Source organism: Eubalaena glacialis, chromosome X (genome assembly GCF_028564815.1).
Source record: "Eubalaena glacialis isolate mEubGla1 chromosome X, mEubGla1.1.hap2.+ XY, whole genome shotgun sequence".
Lineage (NCBI taxonomy): Eukaryota > Metazoa > Chordata > Mammalia > Artiodactyla > Balaenidae > Eubalaena > Eubalaena glacialis.
In genome coordinates, this window is record NC_083736.1 from 43,777,395 (window position 1) to 43,805,150 (window position 27,756).

At 39.3% G+C, this 27,756-nt stretch overlaps 2 protein-coding genes across 2 annotated transcripts in view; both read left to right on the forward strand.

The window, feature by feature from the left end:
* The window catches only part of LOC133082066 (zinc finger protein 81), a 77,001-nt gene that overhangs the window by 36,314 nt on the left and 12,931 nt on the right, over positions 1-27,756 (forward strand). Inside the window, exons 3-4 of the mRNA XM_061178485.1 lie at positions 11,834-11,960; positions 19,349-19,444. Of these exons, the coding sequence (XP_061034468.1) occupies positions 11,834-11,960; positions 19,349-19,444 (223 nt within the window). The remainder of the gene's footprint in view (positions 1-11,833; positions 11,961-19,348; positions 19,445-27,756) is intronic.
* On the forward strand, positions 992-1,830 carry LOC133082354 (caspase-3-like). Its single transcript, XM_061178902.1, is given in 2 exon segments — positions 992-1,789; positions 1,792-1,830. Coding segments are annotated over 2 exon segments (750 nt in total). The 5' UTR covers positions 992-1,078.

The window sequence follows — 27,756 nt, forward strand, 5'->3', positions numbered from 1 at the left end:
GCAGTTATGAGTCTGCTTGAAAGATATACAGAAATGTGAGATTTGTGGAGAATTTTCTCCCAATAGTCTCTCAAGTCCCTTTTAATCTGGAACAGATCTAACCAATTCTCCTCCATCTTGTTTTTCCCCTTACTATTTATTTATTGAAGAAATTGGACCACTTGCCCTGAGCTGTGTTCCACATTTTAGAATTTGATAAATGTATTCTTGTGGAGTATTTAATAGTTCCCATATCACCATATTAATGCGAACAGATAAATCTAGAGGCTTGATCAATACAGATTCAATTTTTAGGCAAAAATACTTCCTAGGTGGTATTTTTTTTAAATTTATTTATTATTTATTTATTATTTATTTTTTTTGGCTGTGTTGGGCCTTCGTTTCTGTGCGAGGGCTTTCTCTAGTTGCGGCAAGCGGGGGACACTCTTCATCACGATGTGCGGGCCTCTGACTACCGCGGCCTCTCTTGTTGCGGAGCACAGGCTCCAGACGTGCAGGCTCAGTAGTTGTGGCTCACGGGCCCAGTTGCTCCGCGGCATGTGGGATCTTCCCAGACCAGGGCTCAAACCCGTGTCCCCTGCATTGGCAGGCAGATTCTCAACCACTGCGCCACCAGGGAAGCCCCATAGGTGGTATTGAGTGCTTGCTAGTTCATCCCCCCAGAAGGCACATAATGCCTGGTTGTCTCTCTCTCAGTATGTTCAGGTGTTGTCAACCCAATCCATAGGTTTTAAAGTCCCTTTATTCTTTCACCCAATGGTTTTGGCAGCCGTTGGTGATTCTTGCTTTTATTAGCATTTATTAGTTGGAATACTTCTGAAAGAATAAATTTCCATAATCAACTATTGGTGTGTCCTGAAATGCAGTACTTAGAGGAAGGATAATCATTTTAGTGTAAAACTCTTTCCTGATATATAAAACACTTCAGAGAGCAAGAACCGAGCCAAGCAGAGCCAGCCAGTGGCTGTGGCATGGGGGCTGAACATTAATAAAAGTATCCGTGGAGAACACTGAAAATTCAGTGGATTCAAAATCCATTAAAACTTCAGAGACAAAGATCTTACATGGAAGCAAATCAATGAACTCTGGAATATCCTTGGATGATAGTTACAAAATGGATTATCCTGAAATGGGTTTATGTATGATAATTAATAACAAGAACTTTCATAAAAGTACTGGGATGTCATGTCAGTCTGGTACAGATGTAGATGCAGCAAACCTCTGGGAAACCTTCACGAACTTGAAATATGAAGTCAGGAATAAAAATGATCTTACATGTGAAGAAATTTTGGAATTAATGTACAGTGTTTCTAAAGAAGATCATAGCAAAAGGAGCAGTTATATTTGCGTGCTTCTAAGCCATGGCGAGGAAGGAAAAAATTTTGGAACAGATGGACCTGTCGATCTGAAAAGATTAACAGGTTTCTTCAGAGGGGACTGTTGTAGAAGTCTAACTGGAAAACCCAAACTTTTCATTATTCAGGCCTGCCGAGGCACAGAACTGGACTGTGGTAGTGAGACAGACAGTGGTGTTGAGGATGACACGGCCTGTCAGAAAATACCGCTTGAGGCAGACTTCTTGTGTGCATATTCTACAGCACCTGGTTACTATTCCTGGCGAAATTCAAAGGACGGATCCTGGTTCATCCAGTCACTTTGTGCGATGCTGAAACAGTACGCTTACAAGCTTGAGCTTATGCATACTCTCACTTGGGTGAACCGAAAGCTAGCGATAGAATTCGAGTCCTTTTCCACTGATTCTGCTTTTCACGCAAAGAAACAGATTCCTTGTGTATTGTGTCTACGCTCACAAAAGAACTGTATTTTTAATCACTAAAGAAATGGATGATTTTTTTTTTTAATTTGTATGCCAAATGAGGAAACGGTGTAACTGATACTATATTTTCCTCTCTCATTTAAATCTAATCTAATCCCCCAGGTGATACTTGGAAACATGTCACTTTCATAGCAATAAAACTACTATGAAGCTACCTCAGACACAATCAGGTAGTTGAAATTGAATTTAAGAATAAATAAAAATGGATAGTGGTACAGTCATTATGAGAGGATTGTAAATTAACAGCTCTCATAATTAGCAAGTTTTAGTGCTTATGCTATGCTACAGATTTTCAAGGAATTATGGAAGAAGTTAAATATTGCAGTAATGTATTTCATTGATATGGATATGTTGTTGTATCAGAGAATGTGTTATGGTTTTTGTCAAACTATAGAAATGATGATGTGGAATAATGTATCCTAGAAATTGGCGGTCCATGTGCGTGGTCAAAGGCTTGAAGACCTTGATCTTAGAATTAGTATTTGGAGATAAGACAATGGTATTTTTACATCACTTATCTGAGCACATGGTTTTGTGACGCATGTCTTTGTTGTTAAAAGAAAAAATCATGTTTAGTATTGAAAAAGGAACTAAATGTTTTACTTGAAAATGTGTGAGAAAACTAAGTTGACGCTCTCAAGGTTAAATGCAACATTAATAGAGGGAGACAGAGTTAGGACTCTAAGGTGCTGAAATGCAACTCTTCCCACTAGCTGCTGGGCCTCGCTTTCCCACAGAATACCTGAAGGGCTCTTATGTCAAAACCTCAAACTTTGATCACACTGATAGCAGCGTGAATTGAAGAAACTCTGTAGGAACCTACTAAAATACAACTTGCAGAATACACAGTGAGGTGTAAGGAAGAAACAGTAAATCAAGCATCTGGGCACTCCGTAATTAGAAGATAGTTTGAGCTTGAACAGGGACACAGCGCAGCCTATGTGATGAAGGCAGAGCCATAGACTATAGCTTCAGGGAAAGGGATGCTGGCTAATTATCTTCATAGGTACTGGTGTGCGTGGAGGATGCTCCCAAGGCAAGAAGCTCCAAGAAAGTGAACCACATCAAACTTCTGAAATGGAAATTTTCCAAAGATGGTGAGAGTCATAATAAAAATCATAGCACTCTTTTTTTAAAAAATTTTTCAATGATGGCTTTTAACTGGATGTTAAATCAAATTCTTATCTGCCTTTGTGTAGATAGCACATTATATAAAATACACTTAGCACCACTACCAATGTAACGGATACACTGAATAGCAATTCACTTCACTTTACACTGAGGGGGAGAAGGGCTGCGGTTGTCAGCCTGTCAGAAATTAAGTATGTAAATTAATGCTTAAGTGTATGAATTTGAATATGATTTACAAGAGGCTTGGAGTGTTGTTGGGGGAAAATACTGAGGTTTCTCTTTCCCCTTCAAGGTTAACAAGTGCTCAGTGACCTTTACAGACTGCACGCAGGCATGGGTGTGCCCATGTGTGCACTTGGCCACTGAACTTTGGCCGGGAGCTGAAATACTCCCGAAGAGCAAATCCTGGACTCCTTCTGGAACGTCCCTTTCTGCCATCCATGAATGTCAGCCCATAAGAGCAATTTCATTAGCATTTCCTCATTTTCCAATATAAGCAGTGAGTGTGGCCTGATAATATGAGCCCTCATCCATCCTTTGCAGAGTATGGGAAAAATCATAGCACTCTTTGTAGTAAAATTTTTCAGCATGTTAAGTTGTATTCTGTTGACATTTACAATCAAAGGAGAATGATACTGTTATGATCATATACTGTTTTCTGAAATGAAAGGACCATGGCACCCAGGACTTTATTAGTCATCCAGTCTTCCCTCCTTTGGTGCCAGGGAAACTGAAGGCCAGAGAGGAGAAGCAGCACGGCCCCCAGCCAGGGAGGCCTGGCTCCGAGCCTTCTAGCTCAGGAGGTGTTGAGCTATCCCTGCATCGCTGTATCCCGCTGGTTTTCAGTCTGACATTTCCCGTGAGCTTTCTTTTGCTAAAAGAAAGGAACTCACATTTATAAATGAGAGCTATTTGTTTTGACTATGTCTGTAACTTTTTCTAAGTAAATGAAGCATGTAATGGTATCTTAAGGTGTGTTCCTGTGTGGCAGTTTTATAAAAAATTTGTTATTATGAATTTTTATTTCCAAATATAAATTTTAACTTAAAAAAATAAAAATAAAACACTTCAGTGGTGATCTGTTACTAAAAGAATTCATACTATTTCATGATCAGACTCCAGCATACTTCCTTGGATTTTTTTTTCTCATAATTGCCTCCTTGACATATTATATAATCTCTCCTTTTCACAAAGCTGTTCGCTCTTTCCTTAATTACTGTGTATTTTCCTGTCTCCACACCAATCTCTTTGTCTTTTCTGGAAAACATTTTCCCCCACTTATCTCTATCACACTTATTTTTTCCAGGATTCAGTTTAAACTGTACCAGCTCTATGGAACCTAAACCTACATCCCCAGTAGAATCGACTGTTTTCTCTTTGGGGCCCACATTGTACCCTGAATGTATTTATAATATGCACTTCTTGTTTTTTGAAACTGAGTTATATTTGAACTACATTGAATTACCCAGATCTTAAATGGTATATAGTCTAATGAATTTTGACAAATATGTATACCCATCACTCAAATTAAAATATAGAACATGTCCATCACCCTTGAAGGTTCCCGCCTAATCAGTCAATATCCTCCCCCTGAGGCAACCATTGTTAATATTTTTAATCCCTATAGATTAGCCCTGCTGGTCCTTGATTGTCATATAAATAGAATCATACGGTTTGTGTTTGGCTCTGCGTTTGGCTTCTATTTGTAAATTTTTGAGAGTCATCCAGGTTGTTGGTTCTACCAGTAGCTCTTTTCTTTTTTATTGCTGAATATTCAATTATATGAATATACTATAATTTGTTTATGCATTTACCTGCTGATGAACATTTGGAATGTTTCTAGTTTTTTTTATCATGATAAATCCTGCTATAAATATTCTTGTGGAATTTTTCTGAGGATATATTGTTGTCATTTCTTTTTAGTATCTACCAAGGAATGGAATTGCCAGATTACAGGCTGGTGTATATTTAACTTTATTAGAAACTGCAAAACCAGGGACTTCCCTGGTGGGGCAGTTGTTAAGAATCCGCCTGCCAATGCAGGGGACACAGGTTCAATCCCTGGTCCAGGAAGATCCCACATGCCGTGGAGCAACTAAGCTCGTGCGCTACAACTACTGAGTCTGCACGCCCTAGGGCCCGCGTGCTGCAACTACTGAGCCCGCATGCTTTAGGGCCCACGTGCCACAACCACTGAGCCCGTGCGCTTAGAGCCCATGCTCCGCAACAAGAGAAGCCACCACAATGAGAAGCCCGGGCACCACAACAAAGAGTAGCCCCTGCTCACCACAACTAGAGAAAGCCCGCGCACAGCAGCGAAGACCCAACACAGCCAAAAAAAAAAAAGAAACTGCCAAACAAGTTTCCAAAGTGATAGTTCAGTTTTACATTTCTACCAGCAATTTTTCAGTTTCTTTTTAACTTTAGCTTTGAAAGTGAGTGTATAGTGCTATCTCAGTGTAGTTTAAATTGCATTTCCCTTATAACTAATGATGTTGAACATCTTTTAATATGCTTTATTGGTATGTCTTTTTCATGTGTGTCTGTTCAAATATTTTGCCCATTTAAAAAAATTGGGTTACATGTCCTTTGCTTTGTAGGAGTTCTTTATACATTCTTAATATGGGTGTTTTGTATACATATTGCAAATATTTTCTCCCAGTCTGTCTTGGCTTTTTGTTTTCTTAATGACATCTTTTTAAAATTTTTATTTTATTGAAGTATAGTTGATTTACAATGTTGTATTCAACATTTCTGCTGTACAGCAAAGTGATTCAGTTATACATATATATATTCTTTTTCACATTCTTTTCCATTATGGCTTATCACAGGATATTGAATATAATTCCCTGTGCTTTACAGTAGGACCTTGTTGTGTATCCATTCTGTATGTAATAGTTTGCATTTGCTAACCCCAAACTCCCAATCCATCCCTCCCCCACTGCCCCTCCCCCTTGGCAACCACAAGTCTGTTCTCTATGTCTATGAGTTAATGACATCTTTTGATGAGCAGAAGTTTTAATTTTGATAAGGTCCCATTTATCAAAATTTTCTTTTGTGGTTGTTGCTTTTTGTACTATGTCAAGAAATCCTTGCTTGTCCCAGCATTGCAAAGATGTTCTCTTATGTTTTCTTCCGGGGCATTTTTAGTTTTAGTTTTTATGTTTAGGTCTATAATACAGCTTGAATTAATTTTTTGTTGACTTTTTCTGTCATTTGTTTTCTATTTCATTAATTTTTTTGATCTTTGCTAGTTCTTTTCTTTTACCTTCTTTGGGTTTATTTGGTCTTTTACTTTCTAGCTCCTTGAGGTTAAATTTTAGGTCATTGATTTTAGACTCTTTTCTAATATAAGCATTTAAAGCTATAAATTTCCTTCTAAATTTATCTTTATCTGCTTCATGCAAATTTTGATTTTTTTTTTAGTAAGCAGCCTTCTAAGTTGGCTGTCAGTGATCCCTACTTCTCGGTATTCATACCCTTGTGTAATCCACTCCCCTTTGTATGTGGGCTGAACCTAGTGACTTGCTTCTAAGAAACAGAATAAGGTAAAAGTGTTGGGATGTCACTTATGTGATTAGGTTATAAAAGACTGTAACTTCCATCTTGCTGGCACTCTCTCTCTCTGGCTCTTCTCGCTTGCTGGCTTTGATGAAACAAGCTACCATGTTGTGAACTTCCCTATGGGGAGATCCACGTGGCAAAGGACTGAGGGCAGCCACTGGCCAACAGTCAATGAGGAACTGAGTCACTCAGTACAACAAACCTCGAGAAATGAATCTTATCAACAACCACTTGCCTGAGCTTGGAAGTGGGTCATTCCAAGTCAGTGTTCAAGATGAACGTAGCCCTGGCCAACATCTTGATTGCAGCCTTGTGAGAGACCCCAAGTGAGAGGACCTAGCTAAGCCACACCTGGACCCCTGACCCACTGTGAGATAATGGATATTGTTGTAACTCACTAAGTTTTAGGGTAATTTGCTATGCATCAAATAGAAAGCTAACACAGATTTTGGTACTGGGAGTAGGGTGTTGTCATAACATACCTAAAAATGTGGGAATATCTTTCAAACTTGCATGTGGGTGGAGGCTGGAAGGATTTTAACAAGCATATTAGAGAAATCCTACATTGCCTGAATAGATTATTAATTGAAATTTGGACTATAGGGTGCTGCTGAAGGCTCAAAAGGAAGTGAAGAACATGTTTTGGAAACTGGAGGAGCTTATGTGATAGAAACTTAGCAACACTGTCATCTGCAGTTATGTGGAAAGTAGAGAATTGTGCTTCATGAACTTGGTGATCTATCTAATATGTCCAAGAAAAGTGTTGAAGGCATCTAGTTTCTTCTTGCTGCTTTTAGCAAAATGTGAAAGGAGATAAATTGAGAGAAAGACTGTCAAACACAAAGGATCCAGGACTTGATGGTTTTGAAAATTATTAGCCTCTGCAGATAGCACAAGATTCTAAAGTTAAGAAATAGCTCTGAAACACTATCAGGAAAATATGATCTAGAAATAAAGCAAAAGATGTGACTATACAACCTTTTTTTAAGACCTCAGATCAGAGGACCAGAGCATTCAGCCACACAAAACTCCCCTTGAAGAGATTAAGAGTGCCTCATAGATCTCAATCAAACAAGAGGGCCTCTAGGAAGCTTAAGAGTGTGTCCCTCAGCCCTCTCAGCAGGAGTCCAAGATAAAGAATGGCTTATCTCAAAAAGAGATCTGTAGGTGCACTTTTCATCTAAGGGAGTGAACCCAGTGAGATTCACAGACAACTCATAGTAGGAAGCAGACTGAGAAAACTCTTCTGCTACCTTTCCTGAAATGCTACCTTTCAACCTTTCATGAAATAGGAAAGATGGCTCAGAGGGTGGGACCAAAAATACAGAGGGTAGAACCAAAAGCCATGAAGAACTTATCAAGGAACTCCTAAATTTGCCCAGCCAGGTAACACTTATTTTCTTCAGCATGTAAAAATTTTGTAGTTTGTATTCTGTATTTTGACCTCTATTTCTTCTGTTGAGCACTGAGTGGTCATTTTAATCACTGTTTCCCTGTATGTAATATGTCTTTTTTTGTTTGTTTGTTTGTTTTCTGGCTGCTTTCTTTTCTTCTTTGGTTTTCATTAGTTTGACTACAGTGTGCATAGGTGTGGTTTTCTGTGGATTTATCCTGCTTGAATCTGTAAATTTATGTCTTTTACCATATTTGGGAAGTTTCTGCCTATTATTTTTTTTTATAAATTTATTTATTTACTTATTTATTTTTTATTTTTGGCTGCATTGGGTCTTTGTTGCTGTGTGCGGGCTTTCTCTAGTTGCGGCGAGCGGGGGCTACTCTTCATTGTGGTGCACGGGCTTCTCATTGCAGTGGATTCTCTTGTTGCAGAGCACGGGCTCTAGGCGCGCGGGCTTCAGTAGTTGTGGCACGCGGGCTCAGTAGTTGTGGCTCACGGGCTGTAGAGCGCAGGCTCAGTAATTGTGGCACATGGGCTTAGTTGTTCCACAGCATGTGGGATCTTCCCGGACCGGGGCTCGAACCTGTGTCCCCTGCATTGGCAGGCAGATTCTTAACCACTGCGCCACCAGGGAAGTCTGTGCCTATTATTTTTAAAAATATATTTTTCTGTCCCTTTCCCCTCTCCTGTCTCCTTCTGGTTCTCCAGTTACATGTATGTTAGATCTTTTGATATTGTCTTATCCTGGGACTGTATTCTTTTTTTCAAATTTTTTCTCTCTGCTTTTCAGACTGGGCAATTTCTGTTTGTCTGTCTTTACATTCATTAACTCTTTCTGCTGTTAAGCCCATCTAGTGAATTTTTTAGTTCCAGGTTATATTTTTCAGCTCTAGACTTTTCACTTGGTTATTTTTTTAAATTGAGGTATAATTGACATATAACATTATATTAGTTTCCGGTGTATAACATGATGATTCAATATTGTATATATTGTGAAATCACCACAATAAGTCTAGCTAACGTCCATTACCATACATAATTACAAATTTTTTTCTTGTGTTGAGAACTTTTAAGATTTACTTTCTTAGCAACTTTCAAATATGCAATACAGTATTATTAACTATAGTTACCATGCTGTATATTACATCCCCATGGCTTATTTATTTTATAACTGGAAGTTTGTACCTTTTGACCCCTTCACGCATTTCACCCACCACCCACTCCTGCCTCTGGCAACCACCAACTGTTCTCTGTATCTGTGAGCTCTGTTTTTTGTTTTTTGTTTTTCTTAGACTCCACATATAAGTGAGATCATACGGAATTTTCTTTCTCTGTCTGATTTATTTCACTTAGCATAATGCCCTCAAGGTCCATCCATGTTGTTGCAAATGGCAATATTTCCTTCTTTTTTATAGCTGAATAATATTCCATTGTGTGTGTATGTGTGTGTATATATGTGTGTGTGTGTGTGTGTGTGTGCGTATATACACACACACACACACCACGTTTTCTTTATCCATTTTTCCACTTATGGATGCTTAGGTTGATTCTATATCTTGGCTATTGTAAATAATGCTGCAGTGAACGTGGGAGTGCAGATATCTTTTTGAGTTAATGTATTCATTTTCTTTAGATAGATACCCAGAAGTGGAAGTGCTGGGTCATACCTAGTTCTGTTTTTAATTTTTCGAGGAACCTCTATCTTGTTTTCCATAGTGGCTGCACCAATTTACATTTCCACCAACAGTGCACAAGGGTTCCCTTTTTCCTGTGTTCTCACTAACACTTGTTATTTCTTGTCTTTTTGATGATAGCCACTCTAACAGGTATGAGGTGATATCACATTGTGGTTTTGATTTGCATTTCCCTGATGATTAGTGATATTGAGCACCTTTTCATGTACATGTTGGCCATCTGTATATCTCTTTGGAGAAATGTCTGTTCACATCCTCTGCCCATTTTTTAATCAGATTTTTTTGGGTTTTTTGCTGTTGAGTTGTATGAGTTCTTTATATATTTTGGATATTAACCCCTTATCAGATATATGATTTGCAAATATTTTTTCCCATTCAGTAGGCTGCTGTGTCATTTTGTTGAAGGTTTCATTTGCTGTGCATAAGATGTTTACTTTGGTATATTCCCACTTGTTTATTTTTGTTTTTTGTTGCCTTTGCTTTTGGTGTCAAATCCAAAAATTCACCTCCAAGACTTATGTCAAGGAGCTTACCACCTATGTTTTCATCTAGGAGTTGTATGATTTCTGATCTTATGTTCTAGTCTTTAATCCATTTTGAGTTAATTTTTGCATGTAGTATAAGATAGTGCTCGAGTTTCATTCTTTTGCATGTGGCTGTCCAGTTTTCCCAACACCATATATTGAAGAGACTGTCCTTTCCCCATTTTATATTCTTGGCATACACTAATTGTCATAAGTTAATTGACCGTATATGTGTGGGTTGATTTCTGGGCTTTCTGTTCTGTTCTGTTGATCTATATATTTGTTTTTATACCACAATCGAGTTACTTAATACATTCATCACCTCACAGAGTTGCTTCGTTTGAGTGTGTGTGTGTGTGTGTGTGTGTGTGTGTGGTGAGAACACTAAAGTTAATTTTTGTATATGGTGTGAGATGTGGGTCAGGGTTTGTTTTTTTCCTCCAAAACGCATATCCATTTGTTCCAGCACAATTTTTAAAAAAGACTTTTCCTTTCCCCCATTGAATCACTTTGGCACCTTTGTCAAAAACCAGTCGTCCATATGTGTGCAGATGTGTTTCTGGATTCTCTATTCTGTTCCATTGATATATGTGTCTGTACTTAGATCAATACCATGCTGTCTGATTATTGTAGCTTTAAAGTAAGTCTTAACATTACATAGTATAAATCCTCCATGCTAATCCTTGCTTTGTGTATTCTAGTTCCTTTGCATAGCCATATAAACTTTTAACATCTCCCTGTCAATTTTTACCAAAAAATTGACAAATAATTGGCTGAACAAGTAGAAGACAAATGAGTAAAGTGATATAAAATTTCAACAACACTCAATCAAGTTGATTTATATATTATAGAACACTGCACCCACCAGTAGCTGAATATGCATTCCTTTCCAGGGACACATGAAACGTTCTTCTGGATAGAACATATGTTGAAATCATACAGAGTATGTTTTCTGACCACTATGGAATTAAATTAAAATTGGCCAAAAAAAAAAAAGGCATCAAGAGAAAATGGCTATATTTTTGAAGACTAAATGAAAGCAGCAGTAGAGGGAGCTATGTAAAGTGGAAAAAAAATGCACATGCTTCCTTCTAAAAGTTATAAAACGCAAATTCCCATTAAAATGAGCAACAAAATAGGATCAAGTTCAAATCCTGTACCGAAATATTATTTTTAAAAATGAAAGACTGAGGGGCTTCCCTGGTGGCGCAGTGGTTGAGAGTCTGCCTGCCAATGCAGGGGACACGGGTTTGAGCCCTGGTCTGGGAGGATCCCACATGCCGTGGAGCGACTGGGCCCATGAGCCACAATTGCTGAGCCTGTGCGTCTGGAGCCTGTGCTCCGCAACAAGAGACGCCGCAATAACGAGAGGCCCGCACACCGCGATGAAGAGTGGCCCCCACTTGCCGCAACTAGAGAAAGCCCTCGCACAGAAACGAAGACCCAGCACAGCCATAAATAAATAAATAAATAAATTTAAAAAATGAAAGACTGAGTGTTGTACACAATGAATAGCAGAAATTTCCAATTAGATATTTGTATTCTGTACATTATGTATAAGTAGGTATTTAATAGGCATACCCTATGGGGTATTATGGTAAAAATTACTAAAAACAATTTTCTGTCTATCTCTTCCCTATCCCCCCATGCTGACCATGTCACCCTGAACGGGATTGTGTTGTTACAGGTGTCAGTGTCCTTTGAGGACGTGACTGTGGACTTCAGCAGGGAGGAGTGGCAGCAGCTGGATTCTACTCAAAGGCGCCTGTACCAGGACGTGATGCTGGAGAACTATAGCCACCTCCTCTCACTGGGTAAGCAGAGCCACTCTGTGAACCTACAAGGACCTTGTTATGGGTAAAATTGTGTCCCCCCCCCCAAAGAAACTATGTTGAAGTCCTAACCCCCACTACTTCTGAATGTGACCTTATTTAGAAATAAGGTCTTTCCAGAAGTAATCAAGCAAAAACAGGGTCATTAGATGGGCCCTAATCCAGTATGACTGGCATCCTTATAAAAAAGGGACGTCTAGACACAGAGACACAGAAACACAGAGGGAAGGCAATGTGAAGACATACAAGGAAAAGATGACCATGTGACTGGAGTGATGCATCTATAGGACAAGAAATGCCTGAGGCCACGAGAAGCCAGGAGTGAGGCATGGAACAGTTCCCTCGCTAGCACCTTCAAAAAGAGCATGGCCCTGCTTACACCTTGATTTTAGACTTCTGGCCTCCAGAACTTCAAGACAATAAATTTCTGTTGTTCTGAGCCACCCAGTTAGTGGTACTTTGTTACAACAGCCCTAGGAAACTAGCACAGCTTTCTGTACTGGGAAGTGGGGTGCTGCTGTAACAAATACCTACAAAAACCATGGAGGTGGCTTTGGAATTGGGCAATGGGTAGAGGCTGGAAAGATTTTCAGGTGCTTGATAGAAAACGTCTAGATTGCCTCAGAGAAACTGTTGGTAGAAATAGGAGTGTTAAAGGTGTTTTTGGTGAGGTCTCAGATGGAAGTGAGGAACACATGATTGGAAACTGGTGGAAAGGTGATTCTTATTATAAAGTGGCAGAGAATTTGGCTGAATTGTGTTCTCTTGGGTAGAAAACAGAAGTCGTGAGTGATGAATTTGGATATTTAGCTGAGGAGATTTCTAAGCAAAGTGTTAAAGGCAAGGCTTGGTTTCTGCTTCATACTTACAGTAAAATGCTAGAGGAAAGAGAGAAATTGAAGAAGGAATTGTTAGTAAAAAGGAACTAGAATATGAAGATTTGGAAAATTCTCAGCCTATCCATACTGCAAAATATAAGAAGGTGTACTCTGGAAAGAGCACCAAGGGTGTGGCTGGACAACCAGTTGCTAAAAAGATTAGGTATATGATTTGTGGATCCAATCAACCATCTCAGGAGAAGCGCTGCCAGCTTGGGCTGAAGAGGACAGAGGCAGGGAAAAAGGCAGGAAGGCTGGGGTTCTGGGATTCTACAGACAGGAAACAAGCCAGTAAAGCTATTTGGCTGTGAACACCCTTCAAGAAAAGGGATGAATGACCCCCAAAATGGTTCAGAAGCCAGCAGGGCTGTCACTGCCATCACAGGCCCAGAGGGCACAGACTGGGAAGATGCAGGGCGACTGGCTGTCACCTCTTTGTTTCCAGAAGGTGAGCCACCTAATTGGTTCCAGAGCTAAGAGGGCAGGGCCACCACCCAGGTGTGAGGTCGCCACATCTGATCTGAGGTCACACCTCTTAACATGCTCTCTTGAACTCTCTCTTCAACTGTCCCTTATGGTACTTGTTGACTATCAATTTTGAGCCAGTATTTAGCCTTAGACGGAGTTTACCGCCCACTTAGGGCATATTCTCAAGCAACACGACTCTGGGAGGACTTACTCTTCAAGACCTTGGAAGGGATATCTCAAAATGCCCCACACCACTGGACCCCTAGAAATTTCACTGCGATAGAAGGCCCCTAAATTTTTGTCAGATTTATTTCCCACCTTCTGACACACAAATGTCTTATCCATAAGTCTAGAGTAGTTGCTTCTCCTTGTTCACTAGGTGTAATGAGCATAGTATCATCCATGTAATGGACCGATGTGATGTCCTGTGGAAGGGAAAGTTGATCAAGATCCCTGCAGACTAAATTATGACATAGGACTGGAGAGTTGATCTGCCTCTGAGGTAGGACAGTGGAGGTGTATAGCTGGCCTTGCTAACGGAGAGAAAACTGCTTCTGCTGGTCTTGACTAACAGGTATTGTTTTTAAAAAAAGCATTTGCCAGATAAATAGCTACATACCCGGTATCAAGGAGTGCGTTCATTTGCTCAAGCAACAAAACCATATCTGGTACAGCAGCTGCTGTTGGAGTCACTACCAGGTTGAGTTTATGATAATCCACTGTCTTCTGCACAGGCCAAATAGCCACGGTGAATAGGGATGTAGTGCAACCACCACCCTGCATCCTTCAGGGCCTTGATGGTGGCACTAATCTCTGCAGTCCCTCAGGAATGCGGTACTGCTTTTGGTTTACCATTTTCCGAGGTAGAGGCAGTTCTAGTGGCTTCCACTTGGCATTTCCCACCATAAAAGGCCTCACTCCATAGGTCAGGAAACCAATATGGGGATACTGCTAGTTGCTGAGTATGTGTATTCCAGTTATGCATTCCTGGACCAGAGAAGTAACCGCAAGATGGGTTTGGGGATCCACTGAGCCCACTGTGTGTGATGAACCTGAGCAAAAACTCCATTGATCACTTCACTTTTATAAGCCCCTACGCTGTCTGGTGGGCCACAGTGATGTTTTGGGTCTTTTGGATTTAGTGTCAGCTCAGTGCCAGGGTCCAGTGATATCTGGTAAGCCTCACTGTTTTTTTCCCCAACGCACAGGTACCCTGTAAAGGGCTATAGGTCCCTTTAGGGAAGGTTGGGAGAAAGATTAGTAGTATAAATTTTTGGCAGTGTCATGGGTTCCTTCCTTCAGGGACCCGGCCTCCCCTTCATTCAAAAGTGTTCATTCCGGGTGTGTAAACTGGCTCAAGTCTGAGAATTGACTGAGGAGCCAGGACTCTGTGTTTTGATGTTTCAAGTTAGACTTCTGTTCACTTGACCTAGGACTCTTCTCCTTAGACAGATCAAGTAAGAATTTAGTAGATTGCCCACCTATTTCTTTTCTAGGGATGTCAGGATCAACTAGCCAACCCCATAGATCTCTGTGAATTGGACTGTTTCTTTTTTTTTTTTTTTTTGCAGCGCAGAAAGTTTGGTTTATTTCTAATGTATATTAAAGACATATATGCATTTTTTCCTATTTGACAGTAGTATGGTATATGAGAAAGAAGTTTAAATCTCCACCCGGCCACTTGTTGAATGAATAACTAAGCCTCTTACTAGCTATGTGATTTTGGAATTTTACCTCTCTGAGCCTCAGTTTCCTTATCTAAAGGGACTAAGAGGAGAGTTATTTTGAAGATGAAATGAATGAATTTATCTAAAGTGCCTAGGGCAGTGTCTGGTACATAATGAATACTCAGTATTCTTTTATTTCCCCTTTCCTTGCTCTTAATTTGTTGATATGTCTGTCTGTGAGCAGGTGAGCCACTCTGTAACAGGTGTTACATTTAATGCTATTCCCCCTATTCTCATATAGTGTTAGAGAGAAGGATAGAGAGGTATAGACATATAACACATAAATATATGAGTATGTAGCATAGTTTCTTAAATATCTGAAAACTGTTCTTTGCAAAATGTTCATATACTGTTTTTGTCCTGCTTTTCTTAGACTGTCCTAACTCTGCTGCCTTGAAAGAAGGTTATCTCTTAAATAATGGAACACTAAGATAAAGGTTTGTTTTGAAAGATGTCTGAAGTCTAATGAGTAGGAGAATGAATTAAAACAGTATTATAAAAATTTCTACTCTTATGTGTGAATCGGACTTTTCTTTTTTTTTAATTATTTATTTTTAATTTATTTATATTTGGCTGCGTTGGATCCTCGCTGCTGCATGCGGGCTTTCTCTAGTTGCGGTGAGAGGGGATTCCTCTTCATTGCGGTGCGCGGGCTTCCCATTGCGGTAGCGTCTCTTGTTGTGGAGCACAGGCTCTAGGCACGCGGGCTTCAATAGTTGTGGCTCGCGGGCTCTAGAGCGCAGGCTCAGTAGTTGTGGCGCACGGGCTTAGTTGTTCCACAGCATGTGGGATCTTCCCGGACCAGGGCTCGAACCCGTGTCCCTTGCATTGGCAGGCGGATTCTTAACCACTGCGCCACCAGGGAAGCCCCCCAGACTTTTCTGATTACTGCTTTGACCCTGTGGTAACCACATCCACCTTGCATTTGACAACTCAGTGCCTCCGTTTGGCCCCTGCCACCCCAGGATCCAATTACTCCCACTGCATTTAGGTTTCCCAGTTCACTGGCAGAAGTTCCCGCTGAAATTTCTGACCTGCAGCAAAGAGCAATCACAGATTACCCGGGGCCCCTTCACAAATTTATTAGTCACAGTCATCATGACAGGTGTGTCTCTGGACCCTCCCGGCGTGAGTGAGCAGACCTTCCATGATAAATCCACTCTAACATTCCAATCTCCCTAAGCCTTTGGATGCCTTCCTCTGTAGTACACCAGAGTAGTTCTGGCATTTCAGCTGCATTTAGTGTGGGCCATGTTTTGGTCCATGTTTCAACCAACCAGCCAAACACACTGTTTCAGCCCTTCCTAACCCCTCAAGTGGCAACATTACATTCAGAATCTGCATAGTGTACACATGTCAATAAATTTGGCCTGATCCAACTTTATGTTCTTTCCGTTATCCCACACTCTTAATATCCATTTCCACACATATTCCCCAGATTTCTGTCCATATAGATTGGACAAATCATGCAGTTCTTTTGGAGTATCTCACACCTCCTCATGGGTCACACTCTGTACCTCACCCTTGGGCCTTGATGAGACTTAAGTCTAGTTATAGGTCTGGAAGCAAAGAAGGGTGGTAGGCATAGGTCCTGAGGGGAACCAGCAGTACCTTACAAGGCAAGTCCCTCAGGGGAGCCCACTGCAGGCTCCTCTGGCAGAGGAGGGTTAAACTTCTCAGTTGAGGGTAAAAGGGCTGCTTCTACTGGCAAAGACTCATCTGAATTTAGAAGTTCAGTGTCCTCATATGTCTCCATTCTAGTTTTCAGGATCCCGTTCCTTCCTCATCAATGCTCTCCTTTAACAGCAGACACTCTGTGAGGTTGGGAATTCGATTTGTGTTATAATTTAGCCACTCACAGGATGAGACTCTGGGTTTGGTTTTCAGCCGTCTCAGGTCTGCAGCTACAGGAGCTAAGGGTTACTTTCAGGACAGACAGAGAAATTTTCAGGTCACTTATGTGATGCATGATCTGGGAAATCAAATCCCTGAGCTCATCCTTTTCTTTCCCCACTTCATCCAGCGCAATTAGGAGCAATCAGGCAATCTTATTATACTTGGAAGTTTGACAAAAATTTCCAAGGTATCAAATACAAGGTTATCCAGAACCTCACTTCTTATAAGCATTTGATTAGGAGTATCCGGTGTTGATATTTTGCATATCTCTATTGCCATGTCACACCAGGGACTATTAGTGCCCTCCTTACTACTGAAATAGAGTCATTAGTGCTTTTGAATCTAATCAGAATAAGGAACCAATTCCAGAAATTCCGTAACTAATTCAGAAAACTCATCCTTGAGATTCTGTTCCTCTAGAGCCACTCTCACTACCAAACTCTGTATTATGGTTCTGCAGAGAAATAGAACCAATAGGATATGGGTATATACATATAGAGAGTATACACATACGCGCATGTGCACGTGTGTACATAAATACAGAGTAGGGGGGAGAGATTTATTTTAAGGAACCAGCTCACCCAGTTGTGGGGACTGGCAAGTCTGAAGGGCAGGCCAGCAGGCTGGAAATTCAGGTGAGTTGATGTCGAACTTTTGAGTCTGAAATCCACAGGGCAGGCCACGGACTGCAAACTAGGCAGATTTCTTAGGTCGCAGTCCTGAAGCAGAATTCCTTTTTCCACTACCCGTTCTTTGTTCCCTTTGCTCTCAGCAAGCACCTCAGCTGGTTGTGGTTTTTTACCAAGTGGGATGACCCAAAACTTTATTCCTGAAGGGTCTGGCCCATTAGTAGTCCTGCCTGAGTTGAATTGTTGTAGTTTTCCATTGACTTTAATCACAGGGCATGATAGTATGCCTTATGGGGTCTCCTGTATTCTAGACATACTCTTCTTTACCTCCATCATGATATAGCAGTCCAATTTCCCCTTGGTAGTCAAGATCAACCACCCCAGCCAGCACAGTAACTCCCTTCTTTTCCTGTTGATTCAGAGGCATGAAAAGACCAAGATGTCCAGGTGGCAGACTTAACTTCCAGTTCAATGGAATCATTGTTGTGTCTCTCGGTGGAAGTGTTCCTCCCTTTGGAACTAAAACGTGTAGAACAGCAGAGCATAAGGTTGCCGGTACAGGAAGCAAAATTTTTGCTAATGGGTCACTAGTGGTAATAGTAAGTGGTGCCACTCCTGGCCCGGGGCTGAGTGGGTGGGGCTACCACCCTGGTGGGCTTGGAGGACAGAGTGTTGTACCAATGAGAATTATTGTGAAGCCTTAAAATCTAATGGAATTTGCCCTGCTAGGTTTCAGACTTGCTTGAGACCTCCCATCCCTTTTTAAATTCTAATTTCTCCCTTTTGGAATGGGAGTATCTATCCTCTGCCCGTCCCACCACTGTATTTTGGAAGCAGATAACTCATCTGTTTCCACAGGTTTGCATGGAGAGGAATGTTGTCCCAGAATGACTCATACTCAAGTCTCACCTGTAAGATTTGGATGATTTAGATGATGTGATTTGAGACTTTGAGTTGATGTTTAGATGAGATTTTAGACGTAAGAGTTGATGCTGGGATGATTAAGACTTTGGGGGATACTGGGATGGGGTTAGTGTATTTTGCACATGGGAAGGACATGAATTTTGGGGCATCAGAGGGCCGGCTCTTATGGGTTGAATTGTGTCCCCTCAAAAAAAAGATATGTCGAAATCTTAACCCTCAGTACCTCAGAGTGTGCCCTTATTTGCAAGTAGTAATCTTTACAGAGGGGATCAAGTTAAGATGAGGTCATTGGTGTGGGCCCTAACTGAGTGGTATCCTTACAAAAAAGGGAAATTTGGGCACCGAAATAGGCACACATAGGGGGAAGACAATGAGAAGAGACGCACAGGGAGAAGACAGCCATGGGACTGGAGTAAAATGCATTTACAAGCCAAGGAATGCTAAAGATTTTTGGCAAGCACAAGTGCTAGAAGATGCAAGGAAGGATTCTCCCCTATATCTGCCAGAGAGAACATGACCCTGCTAACACCTTGATTTCAGATTTCTAGCCTCCAGAAATATGAGACAATACCTTCCTATTGTTTTAAGCCACCCAGTTTTTGGTACTTTGTTAGAGCAGCCCTCGGGAACTAACACAGAACCTCAGAGAGGCTGCTTCCATCCTCAGCTGCTGAGTGCTCTGGGGCATCTGAAGTGTGTGATGGTGTCATCCTTGATTGGTCTGAGATTCTTCAGTCCCTTTGCGCCTTTGCGCTTATTACTCTTCCCAGTGAAATGTGGTCACTTTTCCAAAGAACAAATGGAAAGCAATTAGCTGGACCCCATTTTCTATCATTTCCTGTTAACAGGGTGTGAAATTCCCAAGCCAGAGGTCATCTTCAAGTTGGAGCGAGGAGAGGAGCCTTGGACGTTGGAGGAGGAAACCCCACATCAGAGCTGCTCAGGTGAGCGAGTGTGATCCGGACATGGAAATACTTGAGGCTGATACTTTTAAAAGGCTATGATTGCTACCCTTCTTTTTTTTTTAACATCTTTATTGGAGTATAATTGCTTTACAATGGTGTGTTAGTTTCTGCTCTACAACAAAGTGAATCAGCTATACATATACATGTATCCCCATATCTCTTCCCTCTTGCGTCTCCCTCCCTCCCACCCTCCCTATCCCACCCCTCTAGGTGGTCACAAAGCACCGAGCTGATCTCCCTGTGCTATGCCGCTGCTTCCCACTGAAGGTACAAAACTTTAGAAACTTCTTGAAAATAGATAACATTGGCCTCTCTGGTACCAAATTGCTCTCTCCCTTTATTTCCCTTACTGTTATCAACTGTCTTCTTGGCTTGGCTTTCCTCCAGGAGAATTGCTGCAATATGTATAGTCTCGATCATATGACAGGCTTCCTCAGTATGGATCTGGTTTTCTTGGATATTCTCTCCTTCCATCACATTTTTATGCTTTAGTACCGAAACCCCACTCCCAGAGTCTTAGATCCTTATCATATACATTCAGGTTTTAATGGATTTGCCATCTTTGAAGATCAGTTGGTTGCCTCACTCCTGTTCTCCCTGGTGCCCTTTCACCTTCTTCTCCATCTCATTTTCATCTTCTCACTCTAAGATACCAATAAACTGTCATCTACAACCAGCCTCACCTTCTTTTCTCTTTGTAGGTATTGCCTTTAGATTCCTCACTTCTCTCCACCTTCCCTATCTCACGCCTCTCTCCCATCTTCTGACTTTATGATCACTGTCACCTAGCATTTTTTTCTTTTAAAATCAGCCTTATTAAGGTATAATTTACATACCATAAAATGTATCCATTTTAAGAGTACAGTTTGCTGAGTTTTGACAAAGGTACACACTGATATAACCACCACCCCAATCATGACATATTACATTCCATCACACAGAATGCACTTTCATGCCCCTTGAAGTTAATACTCAACACCACTTTGGCCCCAGGCAACCACTGGCATGCTTTTTGTTATTATAGATTAGATTTGTCTTTATTAGGGTTTCATATAAATGGAATCATACTGTATATACCCTTTTGGGTCTGACTTTATTTGTTCAGCATAATGATTTTGCAATTCATTCATGTTATTGAGTGTATCACTAGTTTGTTCCTTTTAAATAATGAATACTATTCCGTGGTATGACTATACTGTAATTTGTTTATCTCTATACCTGTTGATGACAGGTGGTCATTGTTTGGTTATTATGAATAAAGCTGCAGTGAACATTCTGATATGTCTTTGTGTGAACATATGTTTACATTTCTCTTGGGTAAATACCTAGGAGTGGGGTTGCTGGTATAATATAATCAGTGTTTACTTACCTTTCTTATAATTTCTTATAATTGCCAAACTGTCTTCCAAAGTGGCTGTATTATTTTACATTCCTAACAGCAATACATGAGAATTTCTGTTGCTCCAAATCCTCACCAACACTTGCTATCATCAGTCTCTTTAATCTTTGCTATTATAGTGGATGTGTAATGGTATATCATTGTGATTTTAAGTTGCAGTCCTCTGACGAGTAATGATGTTAAGTATCTTTTCATGTGCTTATTGACCATTTGTACATTTTTTTTGTGAGTTGTCTATTCAGATGTCTTTCCCATTTTTTATTGGGTTGTTTGTCTTCTTTTTATTGAGTTTTAAGAGTTGTTTATATTTGCTTGATACAGCTCCTAAGCCAGATATATGCATCACTGATATTTTGTTCCAATCTGTGCCTTGCAATTTTTTTAAATATTTTTTTTAACTTTTATTTTATATTGGAGTATAGCCGATTAACAATGCTGTGATAGTTTCAGGTGCACAGCAAAGCGACTAAGCCATACATATACGTGTATCCATTCTCCCCCAGCCTCCCCTCCCATCTAGGCTGCCACATAACATTGAGCAGAGTTCCCTGTGCTATACAGTAGGTCCCTGTTGGTTATCCTTTTTAAATATAGCAGCGTATACATGTCAATCCCAAACTCCCTAACTATCCCTTCCCTCCACCCTTCCCCACACTGGTAACCATAAGTTCATTCTCTAAGTCTGTGAGTCCGTTTGTGCCTTGCAATTTTATTTTCTTACTGGTGCCTATCAAAAGGCAAATGTTTTAATTTTGATGGAGTCTAATTTATCATCTTTTTCAAACTTTTAGTATTTTTTGTGATCTGTTTAAGAAATCTTTGCCTACTACAAGGTCACAAAGATTTTCTCATATTTTCTTCTATAAGTTTTATTATTTTAGCTTTTTCGGTTTAGGTCTATGATCCATTTTGTGTGTTTAATGTAAGGATTGTTCATTTTTTTCAATACGATATTCAGTTGTTCTAGAACCATTTGTTGAAGAGACTTTTTTTCCCACTGAATTTCCTAGACACATTTATTAAGATCAATTGATTTCATATATGTGAACCTATTTCTGGATTCTCTATTCTGTTCAATTGATCTATATGTCTTTCTGTTTTAAAATGAAGGTTTTATTATTATTTAGGTATGGTGAGGTCAACAGATCCAGAGACAACTGCCAGTGAAAATAGTTTGTAACTCACAGTTCTCAAGAGGAGGAGGCATGCCACACCACGTAGGATCACACCAGGGAGCACCAGGGTCAATCAGGAGGTAGAAGTTGTGAGGAGGAAGCATGGGCAAGAGACTTCATTGTGATTTTCATGGAAATAATGGGTGAGCCAGAGTAATCAGGCTGGGGAGGTTTAGAATTAGCTAGTTTGAGTAATTTCAGCGGGCTCTGGGGTGTAGGGACTGTCCTTAGTTGCCTGGTACCCAGCCCTGAGGTGATTTGGGCATGGGGCTAGTGGCTCAACCTGTGAGATCGTGATGAAGGAGATAATTGGTGGATATGGGCTCTGGATTGGTTGGTTTGCATATGAAAGGTATCATTACAGGGAAGTCATTTACTGCCTCTAGGAAATAACTAGCCCTGGGAGGGGCAGTCTCTCCAGGATCAGCAAGGCATCAGATGCCAGAGCATCAAGAATACAGAAAATAAGAAAATATAGTTAATACACTGTCCTTTTGCCAGACCCATACTTAATTACTGTAGCTTTTATAATGAGTCTTGAAGTCAGGTAGGGTAAGTTCTCCAGCTTGGCTTTTTAAAAAAATTACTTTGGCTCTTCTAGGTCATTTGCATTTCCATATAAATTTTATAATCAGTTTGTAATTTTTTTGAAAAAACTTGCTGAGATTTTGGCATTAATTCTGTAGATCAATTTTAGGAGAACTGACATCTTAATAATATTGAGCCTTCTAATCCATGAATATGGCAACTTTCTACATCTATTTAGATCTTTGATTTCTTTCAGCAGTGTTTTATAGCTTTCTGTTTAGAAGTTTTATGTATCCTCCATTAAATTTATCCCTAAGTATTTAATGTTTTTTGATACTATTATAAATGGCATTGTTTTTTTTTTATTTTCAGGATGTTCATTGCTAGTATAAATTGCTAGTGATTTATTTTTGTACGTTGACTTTGTATCCTGAGGCATTTCTAAATCCACCTATTAGTTTTCTTGTAGGTTCCTTGGGGTTTTTCATGTAAGTAATCATCATCACTTTAAGGGCACTTTTACTTCTTCCTTTCCAATCTCATGATTTTTATTTCTTTTCCTTTCCTTATTTCACAGTCTAAGACCTTTAGTTCGATGTTGAATAGAAGTGTTGAGCATGGGCATGCTTGCCTTGTTCTGATATTTGGGGCAAAAAGTTCGTGCCATGAAGTATGATGTTAGCTGTAGGTTTTTTGAAGCTGCCCTTTATCAGGTTATGTAAGTTCTTTCTAATCCTAGCTTATTGAAGAGGTTTTCTCTTATCATGGTTACATGTTGGATTTTGTCAAGTGCTTTTTCTTCATCTTATTAGAGTGATCATATGATCACTTTTATTTTGTTAATATGTGAATTTATTTATTGATTTTCAAATGTTAAATTGACCTTGCATTTTTGAGATAAATACTAGTTGATTTTGATTTATTACCCTTATTATATTAATGCATTGTTGGATTCTATTTACTGATTTTTTAAAAAATATTGGCATTTTTCATGAGTGATACTGGTTTGTAGTTTTCTCTTTTTTTGCAATATCTTTGTCAGGTTTCGGTATTAGAGTTATGCTGGCCACAAAAAAAATGAGTTGTGAAGTTTTCCCTTCTCTATTATCTGAAATAGTTTGTGTAAGATTGTTACTTCTTTTTTTACTGTTTCATGGAATTCACCAGTGAAACCATCGGGCCTGGAATTTTCTTGATGAGAAAGTTTTAATAACAAATTCAATTTCTTTAATAGACATAGGGCTATTCAGATTTTCTGTTTCATCTTTTGTCAGACATAGTAAGTTGTATTTTTTAAGGAATTTGTCTATTTCCTTCATGTTGTCTAATTTAATTCTGTCATGGTCTGAGAAAAGAATATATTTAGCTGTTGATGGGTGTTGTGTACTAATATTATATATATATATAATCTCTATATATATAGATTTAAAGTTGGTTGTGTGTTGTTGAGATCTGTTGCTTTATGGAATTATATTCTACTTGTTCAATTATTTGTAATTATAGGGGATAAAAACTGACAAGGAGATTTTAAAGTTTATATGGATATACAAAGGACCTAGAATAGCCAACACAGTCTTGAGAAAGAAGAAAAAGTATGAAAGATTTACACTACCTAATGTTCAGATTTACTATAAAGCTACAGTAATTCAGACAGTGTAGTATTGATATAAGGACAAACAGATATATAAATGGAACAAAAGAGAGTCCAAAAATAGACCCACACGTATATGGACAACTGAGTTTTGAGAAAGGTGCAAATACAATTCAGTGGGAGAAAGGAACATCTTTTGAACAAATTGCACTTGAACAAATGGATATTAGTATCAAATGGAAGGAAAAAACCTTGACCCAAACCTCACACCATATACAAAAATTAACACGAGCCATAGTAGGACTGAATTGTTTCTATTGGACCAACCCATCTAACAGATCAAAACTGTTAATTCTGGAAAATATATTTTAAAAACTACTGAAGACACTGGAGAGTGACCAAAAGAACATTTTTCTAGGTCATCATATATTGAGTAATTTTGGATTGTATCTTGAACATTATCAGTGTTATGTTATAGTAACACTATATTCTGTTACACTGTTCTGTGCTTTTTCATAGTAGGCAATTAACCAGGTTATACTCAAATCGGAGATGCTGTCTCACCTAAGGTGGATAGCAACTCACATCTCTGTTCAGACTTCCTCTAACTTCTGACTTCTCTCCAAAATCTGCTTGCTTTTATTCACTCTACCAATACATGTTTTGTTTTGTTTTTCTAGAGCTTACAGTTACTGTCTGTAGAAGGATTGTTGTTTAGGAGGTTACTTCTCCGTACTAGAAGTGGAACTCTTACAGTTGATCCTTGTACATTTACCCTGTATTCTGAGACCTTGCTAATAAATTCACTCATTAATTCTAGTGAGTCTTTTTGTAAATTCCTTAAAATTTTCTGTATCCATTATCATGTCTTTTTATCATTTCCTTTTTAGTCTGCATGCCCTTTATGTTTATTTTATCTTGTTCCCAATCTGAAGGCAAAGGCTTTCAGTCTTTCAGCGTTAAGTATATTAGCTGTGGTTTTCCTTAGATGCCCTTTATTAATTTGTGGCAATTTAGTTTTATTCCTAGTTTGAAGAGTTTTTAACATGAATGGATATGAGATTTTCCAAATGCTTTTTCTGCATTTATTGAGATGAACATTTTATTCTGGTAATGTGATGAATTTCACTGATTTTCAGATGTTAAACTGACCTTGCATTCCCAGGATAAACCTTACTTGATCATGATGTATTATCTTCTTTCATGTATTTCTTGATTCAGTTTGCTAGTATTTGGTAAGGATTTTTATCTCTATGTTTCTGAGAGATATTAATCTTTAGTTTGGGGGGATTTTTTTCACTTATAACATCTTTGATTTCAGTATCATGTTAATGCTAACCTCATAAAATGAGTTGAAATTCCATGCCTGCTCTGTCTTCTGGAAGAGTTTGTGTAAAATTGCTGTATTTGCTAAGATTTTTCAATGTTCACTCCTCTGTTTGGTGATTTTGTATAAGATTGCTTTAAATTTTATAATTTTTCCTTAAATATATGATAAAATTTACCAGTGAACTCATCTGGGTCTGAAGTTTTCTTTGTGGGATTATCTTTAATTTCAAATTCAGTTTCTTTAATAGATACAGGGATGTTCACATTTTCTATTTCTTCTTGTTTTGATAATTTTTCTTTCAAGGAGTTTGTGCATTTTATCTAAGTTGTCAATATTTGACATTCAGTTGTTTCATAATATTCCTGTATTATCATTTTAATGTCTGTTTTATCTTCAGTAATGTGCCCTCTTTCTCTGAAATTGATAAAATTTCAATTCAACAGGATTACAAAAATATAAATTTTATGCACTTAATAACATAGCCTCAAAATATATAAAGAAAATATGGATTATACTAAAAGGAAAGATAAAATACACAATCATAGTTGGAGATTTTGACATACCTATCTCAGTAATTGATTTTTGTCTGTTTACAGACAAAAGAATCTGTAAAGATGTAGAGGATTTGAACACGATAAACCAGTATGACCTAACTGACATACATAGGTCACTACATCCCACAACTGTAGATTACACATTCTTTTCAAGTGCATGTGGCACACTGACCAAAATAGACCCTATTTTGGGACATAAAGCTAATTGCAACAAATTTCAAAGGATTGAAATCATACATTATATGTTCTCTAGTTACTGTTGAAATAAATCAAAACTCTGAACAGAGAGACAATTAGAACATATCCAAATGTTTATAAAGTAAGCAGCATATATACACATAGCTCATAAGTCAAAGAAAAATCCACAGTGGAATTAGAAAATATTTTGAGCAGAATGATAATGAAGATATGACACATCAGAACTTGTGGGATGAAGCTCAAGTACCACCCAGATAGAAATTTATTGCTTTAGATCAAGATGGTAGAGTAGGAAAATCCTGAACTCATCTCCTCCCACAAACACACTTAAATTACAGCTACACAGAGAACAACTATCTCTGAGAATGACATGAAGACTAGCAGAACAGATTTTCCACAACTAAGGATATAAAGAAAAGGCCACATTGAGATATGTAGGAGGGGCAGAGACACAGTCTATTCAGAACCCACACACCCAGTGTGATGACCCACAAGCAAGAAGGTATCATAACTGCAGAGGTCCCCCTTGAAAAGTGAGGGGTCCAAGCCCCACGTTGCACTCCCCAGCCCAGGATACCTGCACTAGGAAGACAAGTCCCCCAACATCTGGCTTTGAAAACCAGTGGGGCTTACATCTGGGAAAGCTGGAGGGCTGTCAGAAACTAAGACTCTACTCTTGAAGGGCTCACGTACAGACTTACTCTCTCTGAGTCCCATTGCAGAGGCAGCAGCTTGAAAGTGCCTGGGTTATACGAGAATGAGATTCACTGACTAATTTTAGAGCATGTGCCAGAGGGGCAGGGATCTAGTGGAACTTTCTCTAGGGACAGAATTGCTAGTGCATTTTTTTTACTCTCCTTCCACCTAGCTGGCCTGGTGCTGGCAGGTACCATTTCTGTCACTCTCCCACTCTCCATTAGCCTCACTAACACCATGCACCCAGTGTTCCTCTAAGGACCCACCCCACTCCACCCAGTGGGCAGCCTCAGCTGGCCCCAGTGCCCCCCCAAAGTGGGTCCTGCTCCAGGGGACCATTCCACCCTCCAGTATGCTCACAGCAATCATGGCCCAACCGCAACAGGTGAGTACATGCAGCCCACACAGAGGATACCCCTGGAGCACCTGGTTCTGGTGACCAGGGGGGATTGTATCACTGGATATTAAGAAGATATTATGATGAACTTTATGCTAACAAATTTGATAACTGAGATGAAATGGATACAGTCCTAGAAAAACACAAGTTATAAGAAATGTCACAAACAGAAAGAGAAAAATTTTAGTAGTCTTTTTATCTATCTATTAAAGAAGTTTAACCTAGAATTTAAAACCTCTCTTCATTGGTGAATTCTTCCTGTCGTTTAAAGAAATAATACCAGTATCGTACAAGTTCCTTTGGAGAACAACAAAAACAAAAAACATTTTCCACCTCATTTGATAGTAAATTGAACTATATTAGAATAAAAAATTACTCTTCTTCCAAAGGTATCATCATGGTCAGAATGGTGGTCACCTCTGG